A 23,896-nucleotide genomic window follows, 5' to 3' on the forward strand; every position below is an offset into this window, starting at 1 on the left:
TGCTCTCTGTACCTTCACGACCCAAACCTCATGGGGAGCCCCCACCATGGCCAGCAATCACCCTCTCCCTGCATGGCTCACCCTCAGCCCACTCCGGGTCTGGGTGACTCTTACACACCTTCTCTCTGTGCTCACACATCCAACCCTCCTTCCCCATTCTTACTTCAGCTGATGACCTTGCTTCCTACTTCACTGACAAAACTGAACACATTAGAAGACAACTTCACAGATTCCACCACTGTCTGTTCATGCATTTGCAGCTGCATCGCATGTCAGGAATTTTTCCACATGGGAGATTGCTGGGTATTAACCATCCTGCTCCCAGACAGAGCCAGTTCCTCTGCTGGCGCCCTGAACATCATCCCTTCTCATCTACTTAAAGGTGTTAGTTCATCAATTAATACCTTTTTTCCCTCTATCCTCATCCCTTTTCCTCTTACTCCACTGCATCATTGTAGCAGTCATGAGGATGCACATCCCAGGCCCTCAGGTAGACGAAGAATAATTGATGATGCCTCTGCTGTCACAGCCTGAAATCTATTGTCACTTTTGCTCCGAGACCACACCTGACTCAGCTTTTTCCTGGTTGAGGAAAGCAGGGAAACTGAGGCAGGAATATTTCTACTCTGAAGGCTGACTGAGGCTCCAGGGCTCCCTGCCACTTTTACCGAACTTACCTTAGCCCGCACAGGGTCTAGAATGCTTCCAGCTGACCTTCCTGCCCTCTCTCCTTCACTGGGGCTCAGAGTTGCAGTGTGGTCTGATGGCTTTCCCAGTGTTTTCGGTCTCTCTCCTGAATTTCTCTCACAAGTATTTCCCTTAATAAGTCCTTGCACGTTTAATACTGTATTGGGGTCTGCTCCTGAAGAGACCATAGCTAACACAGTGGTATCAAGGGTGAAAATGGGCAAAAATAGGAAATTGAAATAAGCTTTCCCACTGCCTGGCAGACCAAGAGGATGCCATCTGGGTTAGTCGGGGGACACAGTCTGTAGCACAAGGTGCAGCTGAGCTGCTGTGGGTCTCACCAGTGCTAACCTGAGAAGACGTCCTGATTAAAAGCAGCTATGGCAGGTGGGATGATACAATACCCTGCACAATAATGATGGAACTGGGGGGAACCCACAAAGACAGTGGATTTGGCTGGTTACTTCCCAGCTGTGTTCATGCTCTATAAAATGATAATGAGAATCTGCAGATTGTTCACAGCTGTCACTGGCTACGTGTCAGAGCCTCTGCAGTGTCTCATGGAGAAGCCTTTATCTCCTGTAGCAAAAGGATAGATACCATGGAATAGTAGCTGAAGACAACATTATGAGAGCCACAGTGCTCCAGAGATGTCTGACACTCAGCCAATGCAGGCCCGTTATAAGAAAGTCAGGGCCATGGTGGGAAAACCTGAGATTCTGCAAACTGGAACAAGATCATCCGATGGGTGCCGCCCGGATCCTCTGGGCATGCAGATGAGGCTCACCCTTCTCTAGTAATGGTTCCCACTTCCTATGCTGGAAGATGCTGCAGAAGCCTCATCCCTATGACGCATTGGGAATCCCACTCAGGAGCTTTGCAGGAACTAGCCGGCGTGTCCCAATAGGAGCACAGGGAGCACTTCTGGGACTGAAATTTGAGGGTGTGTGATCAAGGGGTCAGAATGTCAGGCTGGATTAATGTAAATCCATTGGCTTGGAGGCACTATCTCAGGGCATGGGTTTATCAGACAACCCAGGACTTTGATAAGTGGGGGTAAACCCACTGCTGGGGTGAATCTAGATAAATTGATTCCCAAATCTCAACAAGGTAGACATGTCTTAGTTGCCCTAGAACATGCAGAGGATGGAATAATGAGGCTGAGTGAATTGGGCATGGTGAAGCCCCACCAAGACCATCCTCCACAGGAGGATCCAGATGGCACACCTTCCACCAGAGCCTCAGAAGCGTGATGGCGAGAGGGAGCTGCATCACTAAGAAGTGTCGGGGTGTTGTCCTCTGCAGACTGGGGGTGATGGTAGTAAAGATAGTCCCAGAGTTGCATTTATTAATATCCCTGGAGAGGGTGTGGCCCTGAAGAGACAAAGACCAAGTGGTGGCAGTGATCTGCAAAAGCCAGACAGCACCATTACTATGTCAGCCTCAGAGGGGCAGCCAAGAGGACTCAAGCTGCAGGGAATGTGGGGAAGGTTAATAGAGTTTGGTGTCCCAGGGTTAAGACAGGCAACTAACAAGGGCACTGGTTGATATTTATGATAATAAAGCAAGAATTGAGAAGCAGGAGGGTAAAGGTTTTTGACCCAATACAGTGATGATCCCATCCTCAATGTCTAGACCTCAGCCAAGATTCAGATTCAGATCCCAGTGACAGACGTGGAGTCCATATCCCTAGGAGGAAGACCCTGTAACCTCATGAAAGTATATGCCGGGACAATTCCCTCAGCCCTTCGGCAAAGGAACCTATAGTCATTTACTCAGGAGACTGTACACTGGGGAAAGGAAACAGGCAGAACTGGGGGGATTATTGACACTGGCTGTGAGGGGACACTGATGCCCAGATGCCCACAGCACCATCATGTCTCCTATCACAGTGGGGCTTACGGAGGTCAAGGAGTAAACCTGGACACATTATGGCCCACAATGGGACCACTGGATTCACAGACCCAGCCCTGGTTATCTTCCAATTCCCTGAGTGCATAATTGACACTGATGCACTTCTAAGTGGAGTCACCCCCACACTGGGTCCCTAGTCTGTGGAGTGAGGACTCTCATTGTGCTGAAAGACAAAGGGAAACCTCTGACACTGACCCCATCCTGGCCAAATCAGAAATCATAGCGTGTCCCAGGTTGGGTCTTGTGAAAGACGCTGAAAGAACTGGAGGGGGGTTGCACCAATGTTAGAGAGCTGAAGGATGCAGGGTGGTGTTGGGGCTATTGTCTCTACGTAATCCAGTAACCTATACCTGATGAAGCCTGACGAGGCCTAAAGAATGGACTAGATTACTTCAGGTATGACCAAGTAGGAGTTATCATTGCAGCTTTTATGTTGTCTGGATATCACTGGTAGAGCAAGTGCCCGCCACCATGCCCGGCTAATTTTTTTGTACTTTTAGTAGAGACGGGGGTTTCACCATGTTAGTTAGGATGCTCTTGATCTCCTGACCTCATGATACGCCCATCTCAGCGTCCCAAAGTGCTGGGATTACAGACGTGAGCCACCATGCTCAGTTGTGGGGCACTATTTTTTAGGTGACTAACTAGCCACTAAGTAACAAGGTGACAACATTTAGCTACTTTCATCCTGGAAGGGCCAGAGGTTCATCTTCACAGGGACAGGTTCCTATTCCATGGGTGTTTTCCTGTCCTGTTCTCAGACACTCAGCCAGCAACACTCTCTGGGTGCTGTTGACATTCTTGGTCTGCAGGCCAGGCGGTGCTCCTAGCCCATTTTCTGCCTGAAAGACCCACTTGGCAGGCAAAGTTTTAGTGTTTCCATGGCTATGGGTTCCACTAATCCTATCACCATCTGCACCACCCTGAGGCTGCCAGTCACAAGGAATGCTGCACAGGTCTTCTACAGGCACAGCTCAGTGCCAGTCTGGAGGAAGCACTCTGAGGGGTGGGTGCCATCTTTCAAGACATGGTGCATTGTTTGAATCAGAGACGTCTCTATGGTGCTGTGTTCTCAATTGGAAGAACATGTGTGTCCACAAATCGAAAGGCAGAAGCAGGTTTGGCTTCATGTCCAATCCCTTAGATTCACCTAATGGGGTATTTTGCATGTTTTATCTTTGAACAGGGTATGAGGTCCTGCTTTCCAAGGAGGGTACCCTTAAAAGGAGACAAAAGACAGCCCACTGAACTACACATGACGGTTGTCACCAGAGAAGTTTGGACAGTGTGTGCCCAGAGACCACCTGGTGAAAAGAGGATTCTCCTCCTCTCCAGGCCCAGGTAATAGACCCTCATCCCCAGGAGGAGGCATGGCTACACAATGAGGGCAGAAGTGTGTGTGGAAACCAGACATCCACCTGGGGGCCTTCTGGTTCCCCTTGCCTCTTTTCAAGTGTGAGCAGAATCATCCAGCAATTCAACCTGAGACAACTTGATTTCAAAGGGCGCAGACCCGTCAGGGCAGAAGGTTTGAGTCACACTCCCAGGTAATCTCCCGGGCCCTGGTCCTGTGCTCTGACACCCTCAGTAGCATTGGTGCTGAGGCTGTACTTCCCATGGGCTGTACCCAACCAGTGACAGGTCATACCAGTGACGCTAAGGGAGGACATTTCTGGGAGACGGGGACTCCTCTGATGACCAACTGTACCTCAAGGACTCCTCTATGGCCTTGCTTAACTCTCATTAGATTGCCTGTGGTCTAGGACATGTCCAGTAAACCTTCTCTCCTCTGTCCATCACGCGGGGGTCACACTCACATCTTGGTCTGTTGCCTTTCTCAGGGTAACCTGTCTCCCTCTCTATGTCTTCTGACAGGTGTGCCCCCTATAAAATGTTGTAACTTTAATCCCATGATGGAACTTGCTTTTTGGAGTATCTGGACAACAAAATCATTTTCATCTGCACACCAGTGTCCTCTTACTTATGACAATTTGTAAAATCCTTTTGTTTATTCCACTTCTTCTATCTGCATTGGCACCATTTGCTAGTATTTGTATTATGCTTTTGAGTTTGTCAGTGTTCGTGGCTTCAAGTCACTAAATTTGGGGGTAGTTTGTTACACAGCAACAGATAACTCATGAAGCCCTCTTATTTGTCCATTATTCTATAGAGGTTAACTACACTTGTTTTATTTCCTCCCATTTTGATAATATTAGCCATATATAGGATTTCTAGTTTCTCAACAACTATTCTTTTCTTTATTTTAGTTTATTCTCTCCTTTGTTCCTTCCCTTTCTCCTTCCTTCTGTCCCTCCCTCCCTCTTTTTCTTCTCTATTTCCACTCAACCTCTCACCCTCCCTCCTTCTCATTTCCCTTTCCTTCCCTTTCCCCTTCCTTCTTTTCTTCTTTCACTTTTCCTTCCATTCCTCCTTCTTTCCCTCTATTCCTCCATTTTTTCCTTTTTCTTATGAAATTTTCCTAAATATAAAATAACCCTATGTGATTGTGCTATAGGTAAGCATTTTCTGAATCTATATGCCAAAAGTATAATGCCACGGTATATAAGAAACAAGTAAACAATAGGAAGTTATTAACAGAGTCTGAATGAAAATGCCTGCTGTAATTCTACTGCCAAGACAGTGACTTTTAACTGAATTCCTTCGACGCAGTATTTTCAGAACACCTCATCAAGTATTACACATTTATTGTAAAAGTTTAAATAGCCACAATAACTGTGGAAATAATATTATCATTATTTAGTATGATTAAAGTCCATACAACGTATCATCCAACCAACCCATCCCTAATCATTCACTCTGGGGGGCTTTCTTACCTATGTGCACAGGAAGACATGCACACTAATGTATATGGCAAAAAGTGGAATCAGCCACATATACATCAACAGGAAAGTGGTGAAATTGTGGTATAACCATAAAATGTAAACCTTCAGCAGTAAAAATGAGTGAATGACAGTCTCCCACACCACAGATAACTCCTATATGTAATGTGCATCATGGGAAAATAAATGCAGTAGGAATTTGCTGTACAGGAAGCTTAAAAACCAGCAAAACTAACTGATATTTGGTTTGGGCATATATAAATACTTATTGCCCAAATCTTTAAAGAAATACAAAGGTATAATAATCACAGGTTCAGGATGGAGTCTCCTTCTGGGGAAGTGAATGGGCAGCAGCCCAGGGGAGCTTTACAGGTTCTGTGTTTTACACCAGTGCTGGGCACCCTGCTAGTTACTTGATTGTAATTCCTAAACAGAGTTTTCCAAATTAAAGTATACCTGGTTTTTATAGAAATGAAAGAGAAAAGAATTTCAAAGTTCACTACAAGAATCCTTAACAAGAACTACTTACATTTGAAGAAAACCACACAGAATCATACGTGACAGAGAGGACCAGGATGCCATGAAAATGGCCTTGACTACAAATAGGTCATTTAACCCTTGGCTCACTGGCATCTCTCTAGGTTTTCAATTATACAATGTTCAATCTGCTGTACAAGGTAATTCCATCTTGCAAAGGATCTGATGTTACATTTTACCACACATGAAACTGAATTAAACTTTTACAGAATTGAAAATGCACATCATTGATCAAAACAAATGAAACAAGAAAAGAGTAGGAAGGAATATCCAGTGACGGAATAGCAAATATGAATGGAAAACAGAATAGGACTGCTAAAATGAAAAAAACAAAATTGGAAGCACATAATAGAGTGCTATATGGAATCACAGTGGTGTCCAAATCAGTTCTATCACATCTCATTGACTACCACAACAAAAGATGCTAGTTTATTATAGAATGTCCACCGAATAGCCAGTTTTTGAAAAACAACTTGTTTCTCAATTCGAGCTAACCATTTGGGGCTACGGCATCAAATCGAAGTTATTGGCATCATGTTAAGCTAGATGTGCTGACCAAAGTATGAGATTCACATTTTTGTAAGTGAAAAGCAATTTGATTAGGCAATTTTTTTCTAAGTGAATGCAAGTTTATTAGAGAAGTGAAGAAACAAAAGAACAGCTACTCCATAGAGCAGAGTTTTGTGTTTTTTTTTTAATGTAGGCAAATGTTTAGTGAAGATGATATTTCAATAAGAAAATTGGTGCTTGGGGCATATTTCCACTAAATTTGAGACATCTTGGACAAAACAAAGACTTATTTTCAAGGCATTAGTTTTAAGGGACTGAAGTCTTGGAACTATTTGATCTAGTTACTCTATGTTCTCAACTGTGTTAACTCATTGAAGAGAACATTGTTATTTAATAACAATGGTATTGCCAGGAAAAACTCAGAGATACTGTTGTATTTCCTTACTCTGTCTCAGCACCCAAAGCTCTGTGATTCTCAAACTTTTAATCACGAATTTAAAAAGAGAAGCTTATCATGGAATTAGAAAAAAACTATTTTAAAATTCATATGGATCCAAAAAGAGCTTGTACAGCCAGAAGAATCCTAAGGAAAAAAAAAAAAAAAAAGCTGGAGGCATCAGGCTACCCGACTTAAAACTATACTACAAGGCTACAAAAACAGGCACATAAGCCAATGGGACAGAATAGAGAACTCAGAAAAGAGACCGCACAACTACAACTATTTGATCTTCAACAAACCTGACAAAAACAAGCAATGGGGAAAGGATTCCCTGTTTAATAAATGATGCTGGGAGAACTGACTAGCCATATGCAGATAATTGAAACTGGACCTCTTTCTTACATTTTACACAAAAGTTAACTCAAGATGGATTAAAGACTTAAATGTAAAACCCAAAACTAGAAAAACACGGGAAGAAAATCTAGGCAATACCATTCCGGACATAGGCATGGGCAAAGATTTTATGATGAGATCGCCAAAAGCATCTGCCACAAAAGCAAAACTTGATAAATGGGATCTAATTAAACAAAAGAGCTTCTGCACAGCAAAAGAAATTATCATCAGAGCAAACAGACATCCTACCGAACGGGAGAAAATTTGTGCAATCTACTCATCTGACAAAGGTCTAATATTCAGAATCTACAAAGAACTTAAGCAAATTTACATGAAAAAAACAACTTCATTAAAAAGTGGACAAAGGATTTGAACAGACACTTCTCAAAAGAAGATGTACATGTGGCCAACAAAAATATGAAAAAAAGGTCAACATCACGGATCATTACAGAATTGCAAATCAAAACCACAAATGAGATACCATCTCATGCCAGTCAGAATGGCAATTATTAAAAAGTCAAGAAACAACAGATGCTGGCGAGGTTGCAGAGAAATAGAAATGCTTTTACACTGTTGGAGGAAAAGTAACTCAGTTAATCCATTGTGGAAGACAGTGTGGCAATTCCTCAAAGATTTAGAACCGGAAATACCATTTGACCCAGCAATCCCAATACCGGATATATACCCAAAGGAATATAAATCATTCTATTACAAAGTTATATGCATGTTTACATTCATTGCAGCACTATTCACAATAGCAAAAACATAGAACCTACCCAAATGCCCATCAATGATGGACTTGATAAAGAAAATATGGTACATATACACCATAGAATATCATGCAGCCACAAAAAGGAATGAGATCAAGTCCTTTTCAGTGATATGGATGAAGTTGGAAGCCATTATCCTCAGCATACTAACACAGGAACAGAAAACCAAACACCACATGTTCTCATTTATAATTGGGAACTGAGCAATGAGAACACATGGACATAGGGAGATGAACAATACACACTGGGGCCTCTTGGGAGAGGGCAGTGGTTGGGGGATCATTAGCAAAAATAGCTAATGCATGCCAGGGTTGATACCTAGGTGATGAGTTGATAGGTGCAGCAAACCACCATGGTACACACTTACCTATGTAACAAACCTGCACATCCTGCACATGTATCCTGGAACTTAAAATTAAATTAAAAGACAAGCTTAAAGAGTTCATGAAAAATAATTAGATAAAAGAAGCCTTTGATTTTCAAAAAACAGAAACAATAGTTTTAATTTTGCTTTTAACATATATTCAAATCCTTTGATACTGTTCCCTTCCAGAGATGCAGCTTAATTCCCCCTCTTGAGTGTGGCTTGGACTTAATGAGGCACTTCTGATATGGACTGGCTCTGTGTTCCCACCCAAATCTCATCCTGAATTGTCATTCGAATTGTACTCCCTACCTGTTGGGGGAGGGACCACACGGGAGGTGACTGGATCATGGGGACAGTTCCCCCATGCTGTTCTCATGATACTGAGGGAATTCTCATGAGATGTGATGGTTCTACAAGTGGCATTTCCCTGCTTCATTCTGCATTTCTCTCTCCTGCCACCATGTGAAGAAGGATATGTTTGCTTCCACTTCTGCCATGACTCTAAGTGTCCTGCGGCAGGCTCCTCAGCAATGCAGAACGGTGAGTCAGTTAAACCTCTTTCCTTTATAAATCATCCAATCTCAGGTATTTCTTTATAGCAGTGTGAGAATGGACTAGTACAACTTCTAACTTATAGAATAATGCTGACATAACAGTTTGTGACTTTGTGTGTAAAACATAAAACTCACTGCAGCTTCCACTTTCTCTCTCTCTCTGTCTCTGGGAACATGAGCTCTGGGGGAAGCCAGCTGCTGTGCCAAAAGCAGCCTTCCAGGAAGGTCCACGTGACTGAGAACTGAGGCCTTCTGGGACTAGATAACAAGGAACTAGACCTTTTCCAACAGCCATGTGACTGATCGGTCTTTCTTGTGAATCCTCAGCCCCAGTGAAGCCCTCAGATGATGCAGCCCTTGACTGACAACTGGACTGCAATCTTGTGAGAAGTCCTGAGCGAGAAGCACTCAGGGAAACCTCTCCTGAATTCCTAACCATTGGAAACTGTGGGAGATGATATTTATTGTTTTGAGCTTAGTGTTATATAATTTGTTATGCAACCGTAAATACACAATACACTTTCACAAGACAGGATGTATTATTACATGTTAAATTGCATTTGCTCCAAATGTATCATCATCATCATTATTGAGACAAGGTCACACTCTGCAACCTGTAGGCTGGAGTGCGGTGGCATGATCACCATGCACTGCATTGTCAACCTCCTGGGGTCAAGGGACCCTCTGATCTCAGCCTCCTGAGTAGCTGGGACTACAGGCATGAACCACCATGCCTCACTAATTTTCTAATTTCTTTGTAGAGATGGGGGTTTTGCCCAGGCTGATCTTGAACTTCTGGAGTCAACAAGGGGAAGGGCAACAAGGGCAGCCTTCCCCTGCCTTCCACAGTGCTAGGATAGCAGGCATGAGCCACCACATCTGGCCTAAAGTAATTATAAGACATTAAACATGTAACTTAGTTTTAAAAGGTAAGGAGAATTTCCATGGCCGAAGAGGATGTAGTTTAATATCATTTATAATGATCACTTTACTTGAACTTCAATTTCCAACTGTATCCCAATTAAACACAAAAGGAAGATCCAACCCTTGCTAGGCTGATTCTATGATGGCCTCAACAGCCAGCTCGTGGTCATTCACCTTCCCCCAGTGATTCAACCAACTCTAATGTAGGTGCCGCTGTAAAGGGATTTAAGGGGCTCAATTAGTTGACTTTAAGCTGGGTTTCTCCTGCTTGGACTGTTCTAATCAGGTGAGCCCTTGAAAGGACTGGGTTCTTCCTGAGCATAGAGAAATGCAGTGTGAGAGGCATTCAGCATGAGGGGTTTCCTCCACTGTGGGCTTTGAAAATGAAGAGGCTATGGGTTGGGTGCGGTGGTTCACGCCTGTAATCCCAGCACTCTGGGAGGCCGAGGTAGGCGGAACAGGAGGTCAAGAGATCAAGGCCATCCTGGCTAACACGGTGAAACCCTGTCTCTACTAAAAATACAAAAAAAGAAAAAAAAAAAATTAGCCAAGCATAGTGGTGGGCACCAGTAGTCCCAGCTACTTGGGAGGCTGAGACAGGAGAATGGCATGAACCAGAGAGGTGGAGCTTGCAGTGAGCTGAGAACACACCACTGCACTCCAGCCTGGGCTACAGAGTGAGACTCTGCCAAAAAAAAAAAAAAAAAAAAAAAAAAAAAAGAAGGGGCCTGTGTAGGAAAGAACGCTGGTGAACACCAGGAATTCAGCGCAGCCTCCTTGTTCTCTACATTGACAACCAGCAAGGAACAGGGAATTCGGTCTTACAACTGTAAGAAACTGCATTCTGCCACCTCTGTATAAACCTGAAGGAGGATTCCAAATGAAACACAGCTTTTGGAAGCCCAGAACAGAGATTCTATCCACATCTTGCCCAGATTTCTGACCAAGGAACAAGAAACAGATAAATGGGTGTTGTTTCGCCAGGGGTGGTAGTGCACGAATGAATTGAATTGATATGCACACTAGTTACATAAAATAAAATCTTTCTGAACTTTTTCAGTGTTTTACACTTTATAATTATCTGTGATGCAATTTAATACACTCATATTTCATTCATTAAGTCAACAAAAATTAATTTAGTGCCTATGATGAACCAGGTATCCCTTCATATGCTGACCTGCCTGACACTCCAGAAGTTTCACAAGACCGAGGTGGAGACACCGGAGTGTTTTAAGTGGAGAAATGACACACTCTGACTGACAGGAGCAGGACCACTGTGAAGAGAACAGTCACGTAGCAGGTCATGGGACAGTGCTAGTGTCACAATTCACGAGTGACAGTGTGGTGGGGACTAAGGGGAGAGCAGGGTCTGAAGGATGAGAGGGACTGAGGGAAGGGCTGGAGAAGGGGGCGCTGAGGAAAAGGACCAGAGGAAAGAATTCAAAAGCAGCAGAATTCTTAGGTTTCAATACATTGTTTTATGGATTTTAATATATCCATCTACAGAGCCTAGCAGGGCGTCCTTGGCAGTTGGCCTTTAATACCTTATGTGGGTCTGCCTAAAAACTAATTGTTTTTATGTTAATCGGGTTTTAAAAATACTAAGTGTTCCTATAAAATACACACAACACGTAGAAGCGGATACTTCCTGAAAACAGGCAGTGCATGAGCACTGGTGAGCCGCATTGTGACTGCATTGAACAGTTGCAACTGTGAGGTGAATAGTCTGTACTGGCTCCTGGTTGCAACATATAGTAACACAGTGTGCTACTTTGTATTGAGGAAATATCCTGGACTCACACAGAAACTCAGAGCTATGGAGTGATAGTAAATTTAAAATACGACAAGTGGGAGTCACAGACACGTTGTTTGCGAAAGTGAAATTTAGGAGCTTTGTAAGTCCTGTTGTAACGCTTTTGGACACATTTATAAATCAAGGGACCAAAGTCACATTTTTTACCGATTAGATTCCTGATCATTCGGGGGTTACCAAGATTCTATTACCCAATATATTTAATAAACAAAGAACAAACTGGTCTCTATTCTGTCTTATGCACTCAGGCGCAACTTTTCCAGATTTAAAAAAAAAAAAAAAAGAAAGAAAGAAAAATGTCTCTATACCTTCTTTCCCAGAGCAAGCTCACTCTCTGGCACCAAGGTCCGTGGGGTGAGTTTTCTTCTAGAAGAGTCCAGGGGGATAGGTAAGGAGTGGGAGGCAGGGAGTCCAGTTCAGGGATGGAGATTCCAGGATGAAAAGTGAAGGGAGAGTGACCGGGCCAATGTCCAGGGGTTCTCCCTGGTTTCTCAGACAGCTCCTGGGCCAAGACTCAGGGAGACATTGAGACAGAGCGCTTGGCACAGGAGGAGCGGGGTCAGGGCGAAGTCCCAGAGCCCCAGGTGTGGCTCTCAGGGTCTCAGGCCCCATAGGCGGTGTATGGATTGGGGAGTCCCAGCGTTGGGGATTCCCCATCTCCGAAGTTTCTCTTCTTCTCACAACCTGCGTCGAGTCCTTCTTCCTGGATACTCACGACGCGAACCCCGTTCTCACTCCCATTGGGTGTCGGTTTCTAGAGATGCCAATCAGCGTCGCCGCAGTCCCGGTTCCAAAGTCCCCACTCACCACCAGGACTCAGATTCTCCGCAGACGCCGAGGATGGCGGTCATGGCGCCCCGAACTCTCCTCCTGGTGCTCTCAGGGGCCCTGGCTCTGACCCAGACCCGGGCGGGTGAGTGCGGGGTCGGGAGGGAAATGGCCTCTGCGGGGAGGAGCGAGGGGCCCGCCCGGCGGGGGCGCAGGACCCGGGGAGCCGCGCGGGGAGGAGGGTCGGGCGGGTCTCAGCCTCTCCTCGCCCCCAGGCTCTCACTCCATGAGGTATTTCTACACCTCCATGTTCCGGCCCGGCCGCGGGGAGCCCCGCTTCATCGCCGTGGGCTACGTGGACGACACGCAGTTCGTGCGGTTCGACAGCGACGCCATGAGTCCGAGGATGGAGCCGCGGGCGCCGTGGGTGGAGCAGGAGGGGCCGGAGTATTGGGACCGGGAGACACAGAACATGAAGGCTGAGACACAGAGGGCCCCAGTGAACCTGCGGAACCTGCGCGGCTACTACAACCAGAGCGAGGCCGGTGAGTGACCCCGGCCCGGGGCGCAGGTCACGACCCCTCCGCATCCCCCACGGACGGCCCGCGTCGCCCCGAGTCTCCGGGTCCCAGATCCACCCCGAAGCCGCGGGACCCGGGGACCCTTGACCCGGGAGAGCCCCAGGCGCCTTTACCCGGTTTCATTTTCAGTTGAGGCCAAAATCCCCGCGGGTTGGTCGGGGCGGGGCGGGGCTCGGTGGACGGGGCTGACCGCGGGGGCGGGGCCAGGGTCTCACACAGTCCAGAGGATGGTTGGCTGCGACCTGGGACCCGACAGACGCCTCCTCCGCGGGTATGAACAGTACGCCTACGACGGCAAGGATTACTTCGCCCTGAACGAGGACCTGCGCTCCTGGACCGCGGCGGACGTGGCGGCTCAGAACACCCAGCGGAAGTGGGAGGCGGCGGGTGTGGCGGAGAGGATGAGAGCCTACCTGGAGGGCGAGTGCCTGGAGTGGCTCCGCAGACACCTGGAGAACGGGAAGGAGACGCTGCAGCGCGCGGGTACCAGGGGCCACGGGACGCCTCCCTGATCGCCTGTAGATCTCCCGGGCTGGCCTCCCACAAGGAGGGGAGACAAATGGGACCAACACTAGAATATCGCCCTCCCTCTGGTCCCGAGGGAGAGGAATCCTCCTGGGTTTCCAGATCCTGTACCAGAGAGTGACTCTGAGGTTCCGCCCTGCTCTCTGACACAATTAAGGATAAAGTCTCTGAGGGAATGAAGGAAAGACGATCCCACTGATCAGGGGTTCCCTTTGACACCGGCAGCAGCCTTGGGCCCCGTGACTTTTCCTCTCAGGCCCTGTTTTCTGCTTCACACTCAATGTGTGTGGGGGTCTGAGTCCAGCTCCTCTGAGTCCCTCAGCCTCCACTCAGGTCAGGAGCAGAAGTCACTGTTCCCTCCTCAGGGAATAGAATTTTCCACGGAATAGGAGATTCTCCCAGGTGCCTGTGTCCAGGATAGCGTCTGGGTTCTGGGCTCCCTTCCCCACCCCAGGTGTCCTGTCCATTCTCAAAATAGCCACATGTGTGCTGGTGGAGTGTCCCATGACAGATACAAAATGCCTGAATTTTCTGACTCTTCCCATCAGACCCCCCCAAGACACATGTGACCCACCACCCCGTCTCTGACCATGAGGCCACCCTGAGGTGCTGGGCCCTGGGCTTCTACCCTGCGGAGATCACACTGACCTGGCAGCGGGATGGGGAGGACCAAACTCAGGACACGGAGCTCGTGGAGACCAGGCCTGCAGGAGATAGAACCTTCCAGAAGTGGGCGGCTGTGGTGGTGCCTTCTGGAGAGGAGCAGAGATACACCTGTCATGTGCAGCATAAGGGTCTGCCCAAGCCCCTCACCCTGAAATGGGGTAAAGAGGGAGATGGGGGTGTCATGTCTCTTAGGGAAAGCCGGAGCCTTTCTAGAGACCTTTAGCAGGGTCAGGACCCCTCACCTTCCCCTCTTTTCCCAGAGCCGTCTTCCCAGTCCACCATCCCCATCGTGGGCATCATTGCTGGCCTGGTTCTCCTTGGAGCTGTGGTCACTGGAGCTGTGGTCGCTGCTGTGATGTGGAGGAGGAAGAGCTCAGGTAAGGAAGGGGTGAGGAGTGGAGTCTGAGATTTCTTGTCTCACTGAGGGTTTCAAGCCCCAGGTAGAAGTGTGCCCTGCCTGGTTACTGGGAAGCACCATCCACACTCATGGGCCAACCCAGCCTGGGCCCTGTGTGCCAGCACCTACTCTTTTGTAAAGCACCTGTTAAAATGAAGGACAGATAGATCACCTCGATTACGGTGGTGATGAGACCTAATCCCAGCAGTCACAAGTCACAAGAGAAGGTCCCTGCTGAGGACAGACCTCAGGAGGGCAGTTGGTCCAGGATCCACACCTGCTTTCTTCATGTTTCCTGATCCCACCTGGGGTCTGTAGTCACACATTTCTGGAAACTTCTCTGGGATCCAAGACTAGGAGATTCCTCTAGGACCTTATGGCCCTGGTTCCTTTCTGATATCTCACAGGACATTTTCTTCCCACAGATAGAAAAGGAGGGAGCTACTCTCAGGCTGCAAGTAAGTATGAAGGAGGCTGATCCCTGAGATCCTTGGGATGTTGTGGTTGGGGGCCCATGGGGGAGCTCACCCAGCCCACAGTTCCTCCTCTAGTCACATCTCCAGAGGGATCTAACCAGGTCCTGTTTTTGTTCTACTACAGGCAGTGACAGTGCCCAGGGCTCTGATGTGTCTCTCACGGCTTGTAAAGGTGAGACCCTGGGGGGCCTGATGTATGTGGGGTGTTGGGGGGAACAGTGGACACAGCTGTGCTGTGGGGTTTCTTTGACTTGGATGTATTGAGCATGTGATGGGCTGTTTAAAGTGTCACTCCTCCCTGTGATGGATGTGAATTTGTTCATGAATATTTTTTCTATAGTGTGAGACAGCTGCCTTGTGTGGGACTGCGAGGCAAGATTTGTTCACGCCTTCTCTTTGAGACTTGAAGAACCCTGACTTTCTTTCTGCAAAGGCACCTGAATGTGTCTGTGTTCCTATAGGCATAATGTGAGGAGGTGGGGAGAACACCCCATCCCCGTGTCCACCATGACCCTCTTCCCCACACTGACCTGTGTTCCCTCCCCATTTATCTTTCCTGTTCCAGAGAGAAGTTGGGCTGGGATGTCTCTATCTCTATCTCAACTTCATTTTGCACGGAGCTGTATCTTCTTCCTTCCCTATTAAAATTAGAACCTGAGTATAAATTTACTTTTTCAAATTATTATCATGAGAGGTTCATGAGTTAATTAAAGGAGAATATTCCTAAAATTTGAGAGACGAAATAAATAGAAGACCTGAGAACCTTCCAGAGTCCATGTGTTTCTTATGCTGATTTGCTGCAGGGGAGGATAGTAGATGGGGCTGTGCCTAGTTTGTGTTCCAGCCACCAGGGGCTTTATGTGGTCACTGCTTGGCTGAATCATCTTTGCTCCTTCATTGTCCTTGGCCCTTCAGTAGAACCTTGTCCCACCAAGACCTGTGATCACAGGGAATTGGATGTCACCTAGGGTGGTCCCTGCATACAAATCTCCTTGTGGTATCAAGAGATAAATGTTCAGACCTGTCCAGATCTTGTCCTCCTCCCAGGGCTCTTTCCTGGATTGTATTTTCCACCTTGTCTCCAATTGTTTTAAAGGAACCAGATTCTGAAATTTGCAGAGAGGATGGGTCCCCTAGTTTCTCATCATAGGTAACTTTCTGTTGGAGCTCCTCTTCTGTTGTCCTACTCATCTCCCTGCCCTGAGTTGTAGTAATCCTGGCGCTGGCTCCAGTCCAAACTCAGGGATGTATAAAGCAGAGTCTAATTTAGATTCATATGTGGTTGGAAAATTGTACCCATCAGGCTAGGGTTATTGTTCCTGAAGAGAAAAATATGGTTGTGTGCTGCAGTGTGCAGGAGGGTTGGTGTGGGAGGAGGGGGAAGGAAGGGAGGACGCACAAGCAGCCCTGGTGAGAAAAGCACTGGCGGCATCGATGTCCACGTGAAATAATGGTCTTTAGCTGCCACGAAACAGCATTTGCCCTGAGGCTACATTAATAAAAATATTGGCTTTAGAATAGGGAGGTGCTCTACAGTGATCATTATTCCACTGACTTTTTTTTTTTAATTTATTTTTTATTATTATACTTTAAGTTACATCAGGTATAACTCCAAATGCATTCCCTCCCCCCTCCCCCCTCCCCATGATAGGCCCCGGTGTGTGATATTCCCCTTCCCGAGTCCAAATGATCTCATTGTTCAGTTCCCACCTATGAGTGAGAACATGCGGTGTTTGGTTTTCTGTTCTTGTGATAGTTTGCTAAGAATGATGGTTTCCAGCTGCATCCATGTCCCTACATTTGTTGTCTGCTAGGGATATGACTGCATTTGCATTTAGAAAGCAGCATTAAAGTCAAAACAGAAAAATTTCTGGCATTGTGGTGCATACATTCTAGATGGAAGCTTGTCCAACCCAAGGCTTGTGGGCTGAATGTGGCCCAGGACAGTTTTGAACGTGAGGAGTTTTTGCTTCTCTGTGGCAGACCTGAGTCCTGGAATGAGTGCACCCACCTCCCTCAGGATCAGGAGTGAAAGCTTTAGGAACACTCCTTTGCAGTGACCTGCAAAAGATAGAGGGCACAGTTACTGTGAGAACCCAGAGTAGCAGCCAAGGGGGCTCGGCCCTCAAGGAGTTGTGGGGAAGGTTAATAAAAGGTGGTGTCCCAGGGTCAGAACAGATGGGCGGCCAGCGAGGGCACTGCTTCATATCTATGATGAGAGTGCAAGAATTGAGGAGCAGGAGGCCGAGGGTGTTTGACCAAATACAAAGTCATGATCCCAGTCTCAATTCCTAGACTTCAGCCAAGCTTCATATTCAGAATCCACAGTGGGGCTTAAGGAGACCAGGAAATAAACCTGGACACACTATGGCCCACAGTGGGACCACTGGGTCCATAAACCCAGTCCTGGTTTTCTCCCCATTCCCCACATGCATAATTGCCTTCATGCACTGGCAACTTGAGTCACCCCCACACTGCGTCCCTAGTCTGGAGAGTAAGGGCTCTCATTGTGCTGAAGCCCAAAGGGAATCCTGTAAAACTTCCCTCATCCCAGCCAAGCCAGAAGCAATATTGTGCCCCAGGTGGAACTTGTGGAGGGCACTGCAAGTATTGTAGGGGTAGCACTGCCGTTAGAGAGCTGAAGGATGGGGGTGCGGGGGGGTTGGGATTGCCTGTTATATCCATATAATTCAGCAATCTGTCCCTGAGGAAGCCTGATAAAGCATGAATGGAATTTCTCCAGATTTGACCAAGTAGGAGTCCTGATTGCATCTGCCATGCTGGCTGGATATCACTGCTTGGGGAGATTAATAAGGCCTCAGGCACATGGCAAGCAGCTGTAGATTTGGTGAGTGCATTCTTTCCCATTCCATGTAGAAAATGGATATGGAATGATTCACATTCACATGGGATTTTTAATACATGTATTGATAGCTTGCCTCAGGGCTACCGTAACTCCTGAACCTTCTATAAATATCACCTTAAGAGTCCTGGACAAATCAGACATATCACAGAATACTAAATCTGCTCATTTCATTGGCAATATCACATAGATCAGGATGGAAGAGCAAGAGGAGGAAAGTACGCTGAATTCCTTGGCAAAACATGTGCCCTATGGAAGGTGAAGATTAACCTTACAGAGCTTCAAGAGTGGACACTGCAGTGAAGTTTTATGAGTCCAGTGGTTAGGGGCATGCAGGGCTCTCCCCACCAAAGTAAAAGTCAAACTTGCATCTTGTATCCTCACCAGAAGGAAGGACGTGCACTACCCAACCTCTCTGGGTTCTGTTAACACCACATTCCACATCTAAGTCTATTTCTTTGGCCCACACTCTGGGTGATATAGGAGGAGGCCAGCTATGAGTGGGGCCTGGACAGGAAAGGACACTGCCGCAGACCCAGGCTGTGGTGCAGTCAGTCACTATCCCTCAGACCTCTGGTGCTGGAGGTGGTGGTGTGGGGAAAGATGCAGGATGGGGTGTGGGGAAAGATGCAGGATGGAGCTGAACCAAGCATCAGTGGGAGAGTCAGAATGGAGGGCCTGTGATCTGGAGTAAGGCCATGGAATCCACGACAAACATACTCCCTGTTAGAAGTAACTTTTAGCATACTACTGACCCTGATAAGAGAATGCTTGATCATGGGACACCAAGCAACCTGTGATTCCAAGTGCCCGTGTGTATTGGCTTCTATGTGACCCACAGAGGCATAGATGGGACAGGCTCAGTGGGATCTATCATGAGATGAAAATGGTCATGTGGGTTGAGCCTCAATTCCATGTTAACACCCACAGAAAACACCCAGCCCTGATGTGGCCCTGAATAACCAAACAAATTGAAGATAAATTGAAGTTAGCCAGCCGGCATCACGGATCAGCCCAGGTATGACAGGAAGCACTGATAAGTGGATAAACACAGTGGCAGGAATGAGGCTACAAGTGGGTCCAGCAGCACTGACTCCCCCTTACCAAGGACTGTCCAGCTGCTGCTTCCTCTGAATACTCTGCTTATGAGCATTACAGACCAATGATGGGCCCCATGGGGCACTGTTTCTTCAGGTAACTGACTAGCCCCTAAGTGACAAGTTGAACAGCTTGAGCCCCATCTATCCTGGAAGGACCAGGGGTTCATCCTCACAGGGATAGGCACCTATCTGATGTGGTGTGATTTTCCTCTCTGTGTTCAGACCCTCAGCCAGCATCACTATCTGCATTCCTGATCCACTGGCTCAGAATTTCAGTACATTTTCTGCCCACGGGACATACCTCAGAGGGAAGGGGATGAAGCGTGGGCTGTGACCATGGGAGCCCCTGGTCATATCAACACCTGCACCTCCCAGGGGCTGCCAGCCACACAGAGTCATGGACAGGTCTCTACAGGCACAACTCAGTACCAGCTTATATGAAACCCTCTGAGGAATGGGTGCCATCTTTCAGGATGTGGTGCATGCATTGAATCAAACACGTCTCTATGGTTCTGTGTGTTCAGAAGTAAGAATACATGGGTCCAAAAACCAAAAAGTCGAAGCAGGTGTGGCTCCATGTCTCATCCCTTATATTCACCACCAGGGTGATTTTGCACTTCTCATCTCCAAAATCTGGACTCTGCAGGGTAGGAGGTCCTGGTTTCCCAAAGGGGGCACCCTGGCAAGGAGACAAATGGGAGTCCATGGAACTACACATTTTTGGGGTCCGCATGTTTCCTAAACAAAGGAATGAACACACAAGACAACACAGGACAAGACAAACATGGCGGCCGCCCCGAGCAGCACGCTCTGCTTTATTTTATACACGCTTGTGGAATTTTACTACGTCACAAGACACGAGTTGTTTTTATGACACAAGTTGTTTTTATGTCATGAGTTGTTTTTCTGACCTTTCCCTAACTTTCTGAGTTCTCATGATGCTTAAACATTAACCAGTTCCCAGAGTCTGCTGTTTGCGGCTGACTCTTTTGTTCTTCCTGTTTGCAGAGAAGAAACCTCATGCTTTGTTTGCAAGAGCATAACTATCGGGAACATCTCGTTTGCGAGCACGTGGTCCTCTACACACATTTTGGTTGCCCCCATGGAAGTTTGAATAGAATGTTCCCAGAGACAAGCAGGTAACAAGAGGAGGAGGCAGGGCTGCTATCACACAATGAGGGCAGCAGAAGTGTGTGGAAACCAGAGGTCCACGTGGGGACCTCCTGGTTTCCCTTGTCCCATTGTTAAGTGTGAGCAGAAATATCCAGCATTATTTTAATCTTATGCTAAAAGTATAATGCCATAAATTATAGAATAAAAGTAAAGAAAAGGAAGCTATTAATGGAATGTGAAAAAATGCCTAAGGTGATTCTGTAGCCAAGACAGTGGTTTTTAACATTTAATCTCCACCTTCAATTGAATGTTTTCAGAACACCTGAGCAACATGAGCTCTTCCCCATTCTTGGTACAAGCACTTGGGAAATCAATTAGCCTTATGTAGTATGATTAACATCCACGCACCAAAAAATCCCACCATCTGCTCCTGATCATATACTCTGGGGATATTCTTGGCTATGTATCCAGGAGACATGTACACCAATGTTTATGGCAAAAACTGGAAGCAATCACATATACATCAATGGGAATTAACAAAATTGTGGTATAATCGCAAAAAGTAAAACTTTAGCAGTGAAAATGAATGAAGGCGGGCACGGTGGCTCACCCCTGTAATCCTAGCACTTTGGGAGGTCAAGGCGGGCAGATTGCCTGAGATCAAGAGTTTGAGACCAGCCTGTAATCCCAGCACTTTGGGAGGCCTAGGTGGGTGGATCATGAGGTCAGGAGATCAAGACCATCCTGGCTAACATGGTGAAACCCCATCTCTACTAAAAATACACACAAAAAAATTAGCCAGGTGTGATGGCAGGTGCCAGTAGTCCCAGCTACTCAGGAGGCTGAGGCAGGAGAATGGCGTGAACCCGGGAGGTGGAGCTTGCAGTGAGCCAAATCTCCCCACTGCATTCCAGCCTGGGCGGTAAAGTGAGACTGTATTTCAAAAAAACAAAAAAAGAGTTCCAGACCAGCCTGACCAACATAGTGAAACCCCGTCTCTACTAAAAATACAAAAATTAGCCGGGCGTGGTGGCAGGCGCCTGTAATCCCAGCCACTTGGGAGGCTGAGACAGGAGAATTGCTTGAACCAAGGAGGCGGAAGTTGTAGTGAGCTGAGATCGTGCCCCTGCACTCCAGCCTGGGCAACAAGAGAGAAACTCCATCACAAAAAAATAAATAGAGAAATAAAATAAAACAAAGAATTAAAAGGAAAAGCACCATCCTGCATCAGAGATAACTCTCCTACACATAACGTGTATCACAGAAGAATACATAGAGTGTGAGTTCTCTGTATGGGGAAGTTAAAAAAAAAAAACAGGTCAAACTGTGATTTGGGTATATATATACTTATTGTAAAAATCTTTAGTGACAGTGCAAAGGAATAGTAAATACAAGACTCAAGACAGAGGTTCCTTTTGGGGGATAGGATTGGACAACAGTCTAGAGTGGCTTCATTGGTTCTGTCTCTTATGCCAGGAGGGGATGCCCAGGTGGTTAGTTACTTGATCGTAAAACTTTGTTTATTTATTTGTTTAGTGTTGCTCTTGTCGCCTAGGCTGGAGTGCAGTGGTGTGATTTTGGCTCAATGTAACCTCCGCCTCCTGGGTTCAAAGGATTCTCCTGCCCCAGCCTCCTGAGTAGCCGGGATTACAGGCACGCGCCACAACTCCTGGCTAATTTTTATATTTTTAGTAGAGACGGGTTTCACCATGTTGACCAGGCTGGTCTCGAACTCCTGAGCTCAGGTGATCCACCCACTTCGGCCTACCAAATTGCTGGAATTACAGGCATGAGCCACCACTCCTGGCCCACAAATCTTTAAAGTGGCATTTTTCAAAATGCACCTTGTGTGCCTTTCCTGATTGATTATTTGGAAATGAAAGATAAGGGAATATACCAAAGTTCACCACAAGGATCCTCAGCAGTAACTACTCATGGTAAAACAAAGCCACAGCTGGCTGGGCACGGTGGCTAAAGTCTGTGATCCTAGCACTTTGAGAAGTTGAGGCCGGTGGATCACAAGATCAGGAGTTCGAGACCAGCCTGACCAACATGGTGAAACCCCGTCTCTACTAAAACTACAAAAATTAACTGGGCATGTTGGTGCACACCTGTAATCCCAGCTACTCAGGAGGCTGAGGCAGGAGAATCGCTTGAACCTGGAAGGCAGAGGTTGCAGTGAGCTGAGATTGTGCCACTGCACTCCAGCCTGGGCGACACAGGGAGACTTCATCAAAAAAAAAACAAAAACAAAAACAAAACAAGCCACAGTCAATTGTAAGGAGCCATGTGACGGAGAGGACCAGGATGCCATGAAAAATAGGCTTGGCTGGAAATAGGTCATTTGATCCTTGGTTAATTGGCAGCTCTCTACATTTTCTGATATACAATATTCAATCTGATGTGCGAGGCAATTGTATCTTGCAAAGAATTTGAGAATTTGAAATGTTGCTTACATTTTTACCACATATACAAATGAATTAAACTTTTACAGAATCATAAAAAAGGCATTGTTGAGCAAAATAAATTAAATGAAAGGACATAAAAGAATAACTAGTAAGGAAACAGCAATAAGAATGGAAAACACAAAAGAGCTGCTTCTAAAGCACTGTTAGAAGCACAAAATAACTGCATTTTTCAGAATCATACTGGAGTCCAAATCACTTCTACCACATCTAGTTAAAAAACACAGTGAAAGATGTTAAACTGATCATACAATGCCAACTGAATAGCCAGTTACTGAAAAATCTTGTTCCTAGACTGGAGTTAACCATTTCTGCCTACCACATCAAACCAAATCATTGTCATGATGCTAAGCTAGTGTATAGACAGAGATATGAGACTCACAGTTTTCTAACTGCAAAGCACCCTGATTAAGCAAATATTGTTGTAGATGCTTGAGTCAGAAAATTTGCGTTTTGAGCATTTTTAAACTGCATTAGAAACTTCTGAGGAAAAACAAAAGTAGTTATGATTATAAACACATTATTGTATGGCACCAAAGTCTTGGGACTCTTTGATTTGGCTACTATATTTTCTCAACTTTGTTGTAACTTGTCAAAGAGAATAGTAATATTAAAAGCATTTGCAAAATTATCTGAGATATTGTATCTTCTTTCTCTATCTCAAATTTTTAATCGTCACTTTACAAAAAACAATTTTCAAGTATGAAAGAAAGTTAGTCAGATCCAAGAAGTATTTGATTTACAAAATCCTGAAACAATAATGTTAATTTTGCTCTTTTTTTTTTTAATTTATTTATTATTATTATACTTTAAGTTGTAGGGTACATGTGCATAACGTGCAGGTTTGTTACATATGTATACTTGTGCCATGTTGGTGTGCTGCACCCATCAACTCGTCATTTACATCAGGTATAACTCCCAATGCAATCCCTTCCCCCTCCCCCCTCCCCGTGATAGGCCCAGGTGTGTGATGTTCCCCTTCCCGAGTCCAAGTGATCTCATTGTTCAGTTCCCACCTATGAGTGAGAACATGCAGTGTTTGGTTTTCTGTTCTTGTGATAGTTTGCTAAGAATGATGGTTTCCAGCTGCATCCATGTCCCTACAAAGGACACAAACTCATCCTTTTTTATGGCTGCATAGTATTCCATGGTGTATATGTGCCACATTTTCTTAATCCAATCTGTCACTGATGG

The 23,896-nt window shown here is 46.1% G+C and overlaps 1 protein-coding gene across 1 annotated transcript; it reads left to right on the forward strand.

Moving 5' to 3' along the window:
* Nucleotides 1-12,369: 12,369 nt before the first annotated feature.
* On the forward strand, nt 12,370-15,923 carry LOC140708851 (HLA class I histocompatibility antigen, A alpha chain-like). The gene is given in 12 exon segments (XM_073005785.1): nt 12,370-12,407; nt 12,409-12,497; nt 12,500-12,553; nt 12,556-12,593; nt 12,595-12,661; nt 12,792-13,061; nt 13,305-13,580; nt 14,171-14,446; nt 14,549-14,665; nt 15,111-15,143; nt 15,286-15,333; nt 15,502-15,923. Coding segments are annotated over 12 exon segments (1,311 nt in total). The 3' UTR covers nt 15,507-15,923.
* The last annotated feature ends 7,973 nt before the right edge of the window (nt 15,924-23,896 follow it).

This window comes from Chlorocebus sabaeus, chromosome 17 (genome assembly GCF_047675955.1).
Source record: "Chlorocebus sabaeus isolate Y175 chromosome 17, mChlSab1.0.hap1, whole genome shotgun sequence".
Taxonomy (NCBI): Eukaryota; Metazoa; Chordata; class Mammalia; order Primates; family Cercopithecidae; genus Chlorocebus; species Chlorocebus sabaeus.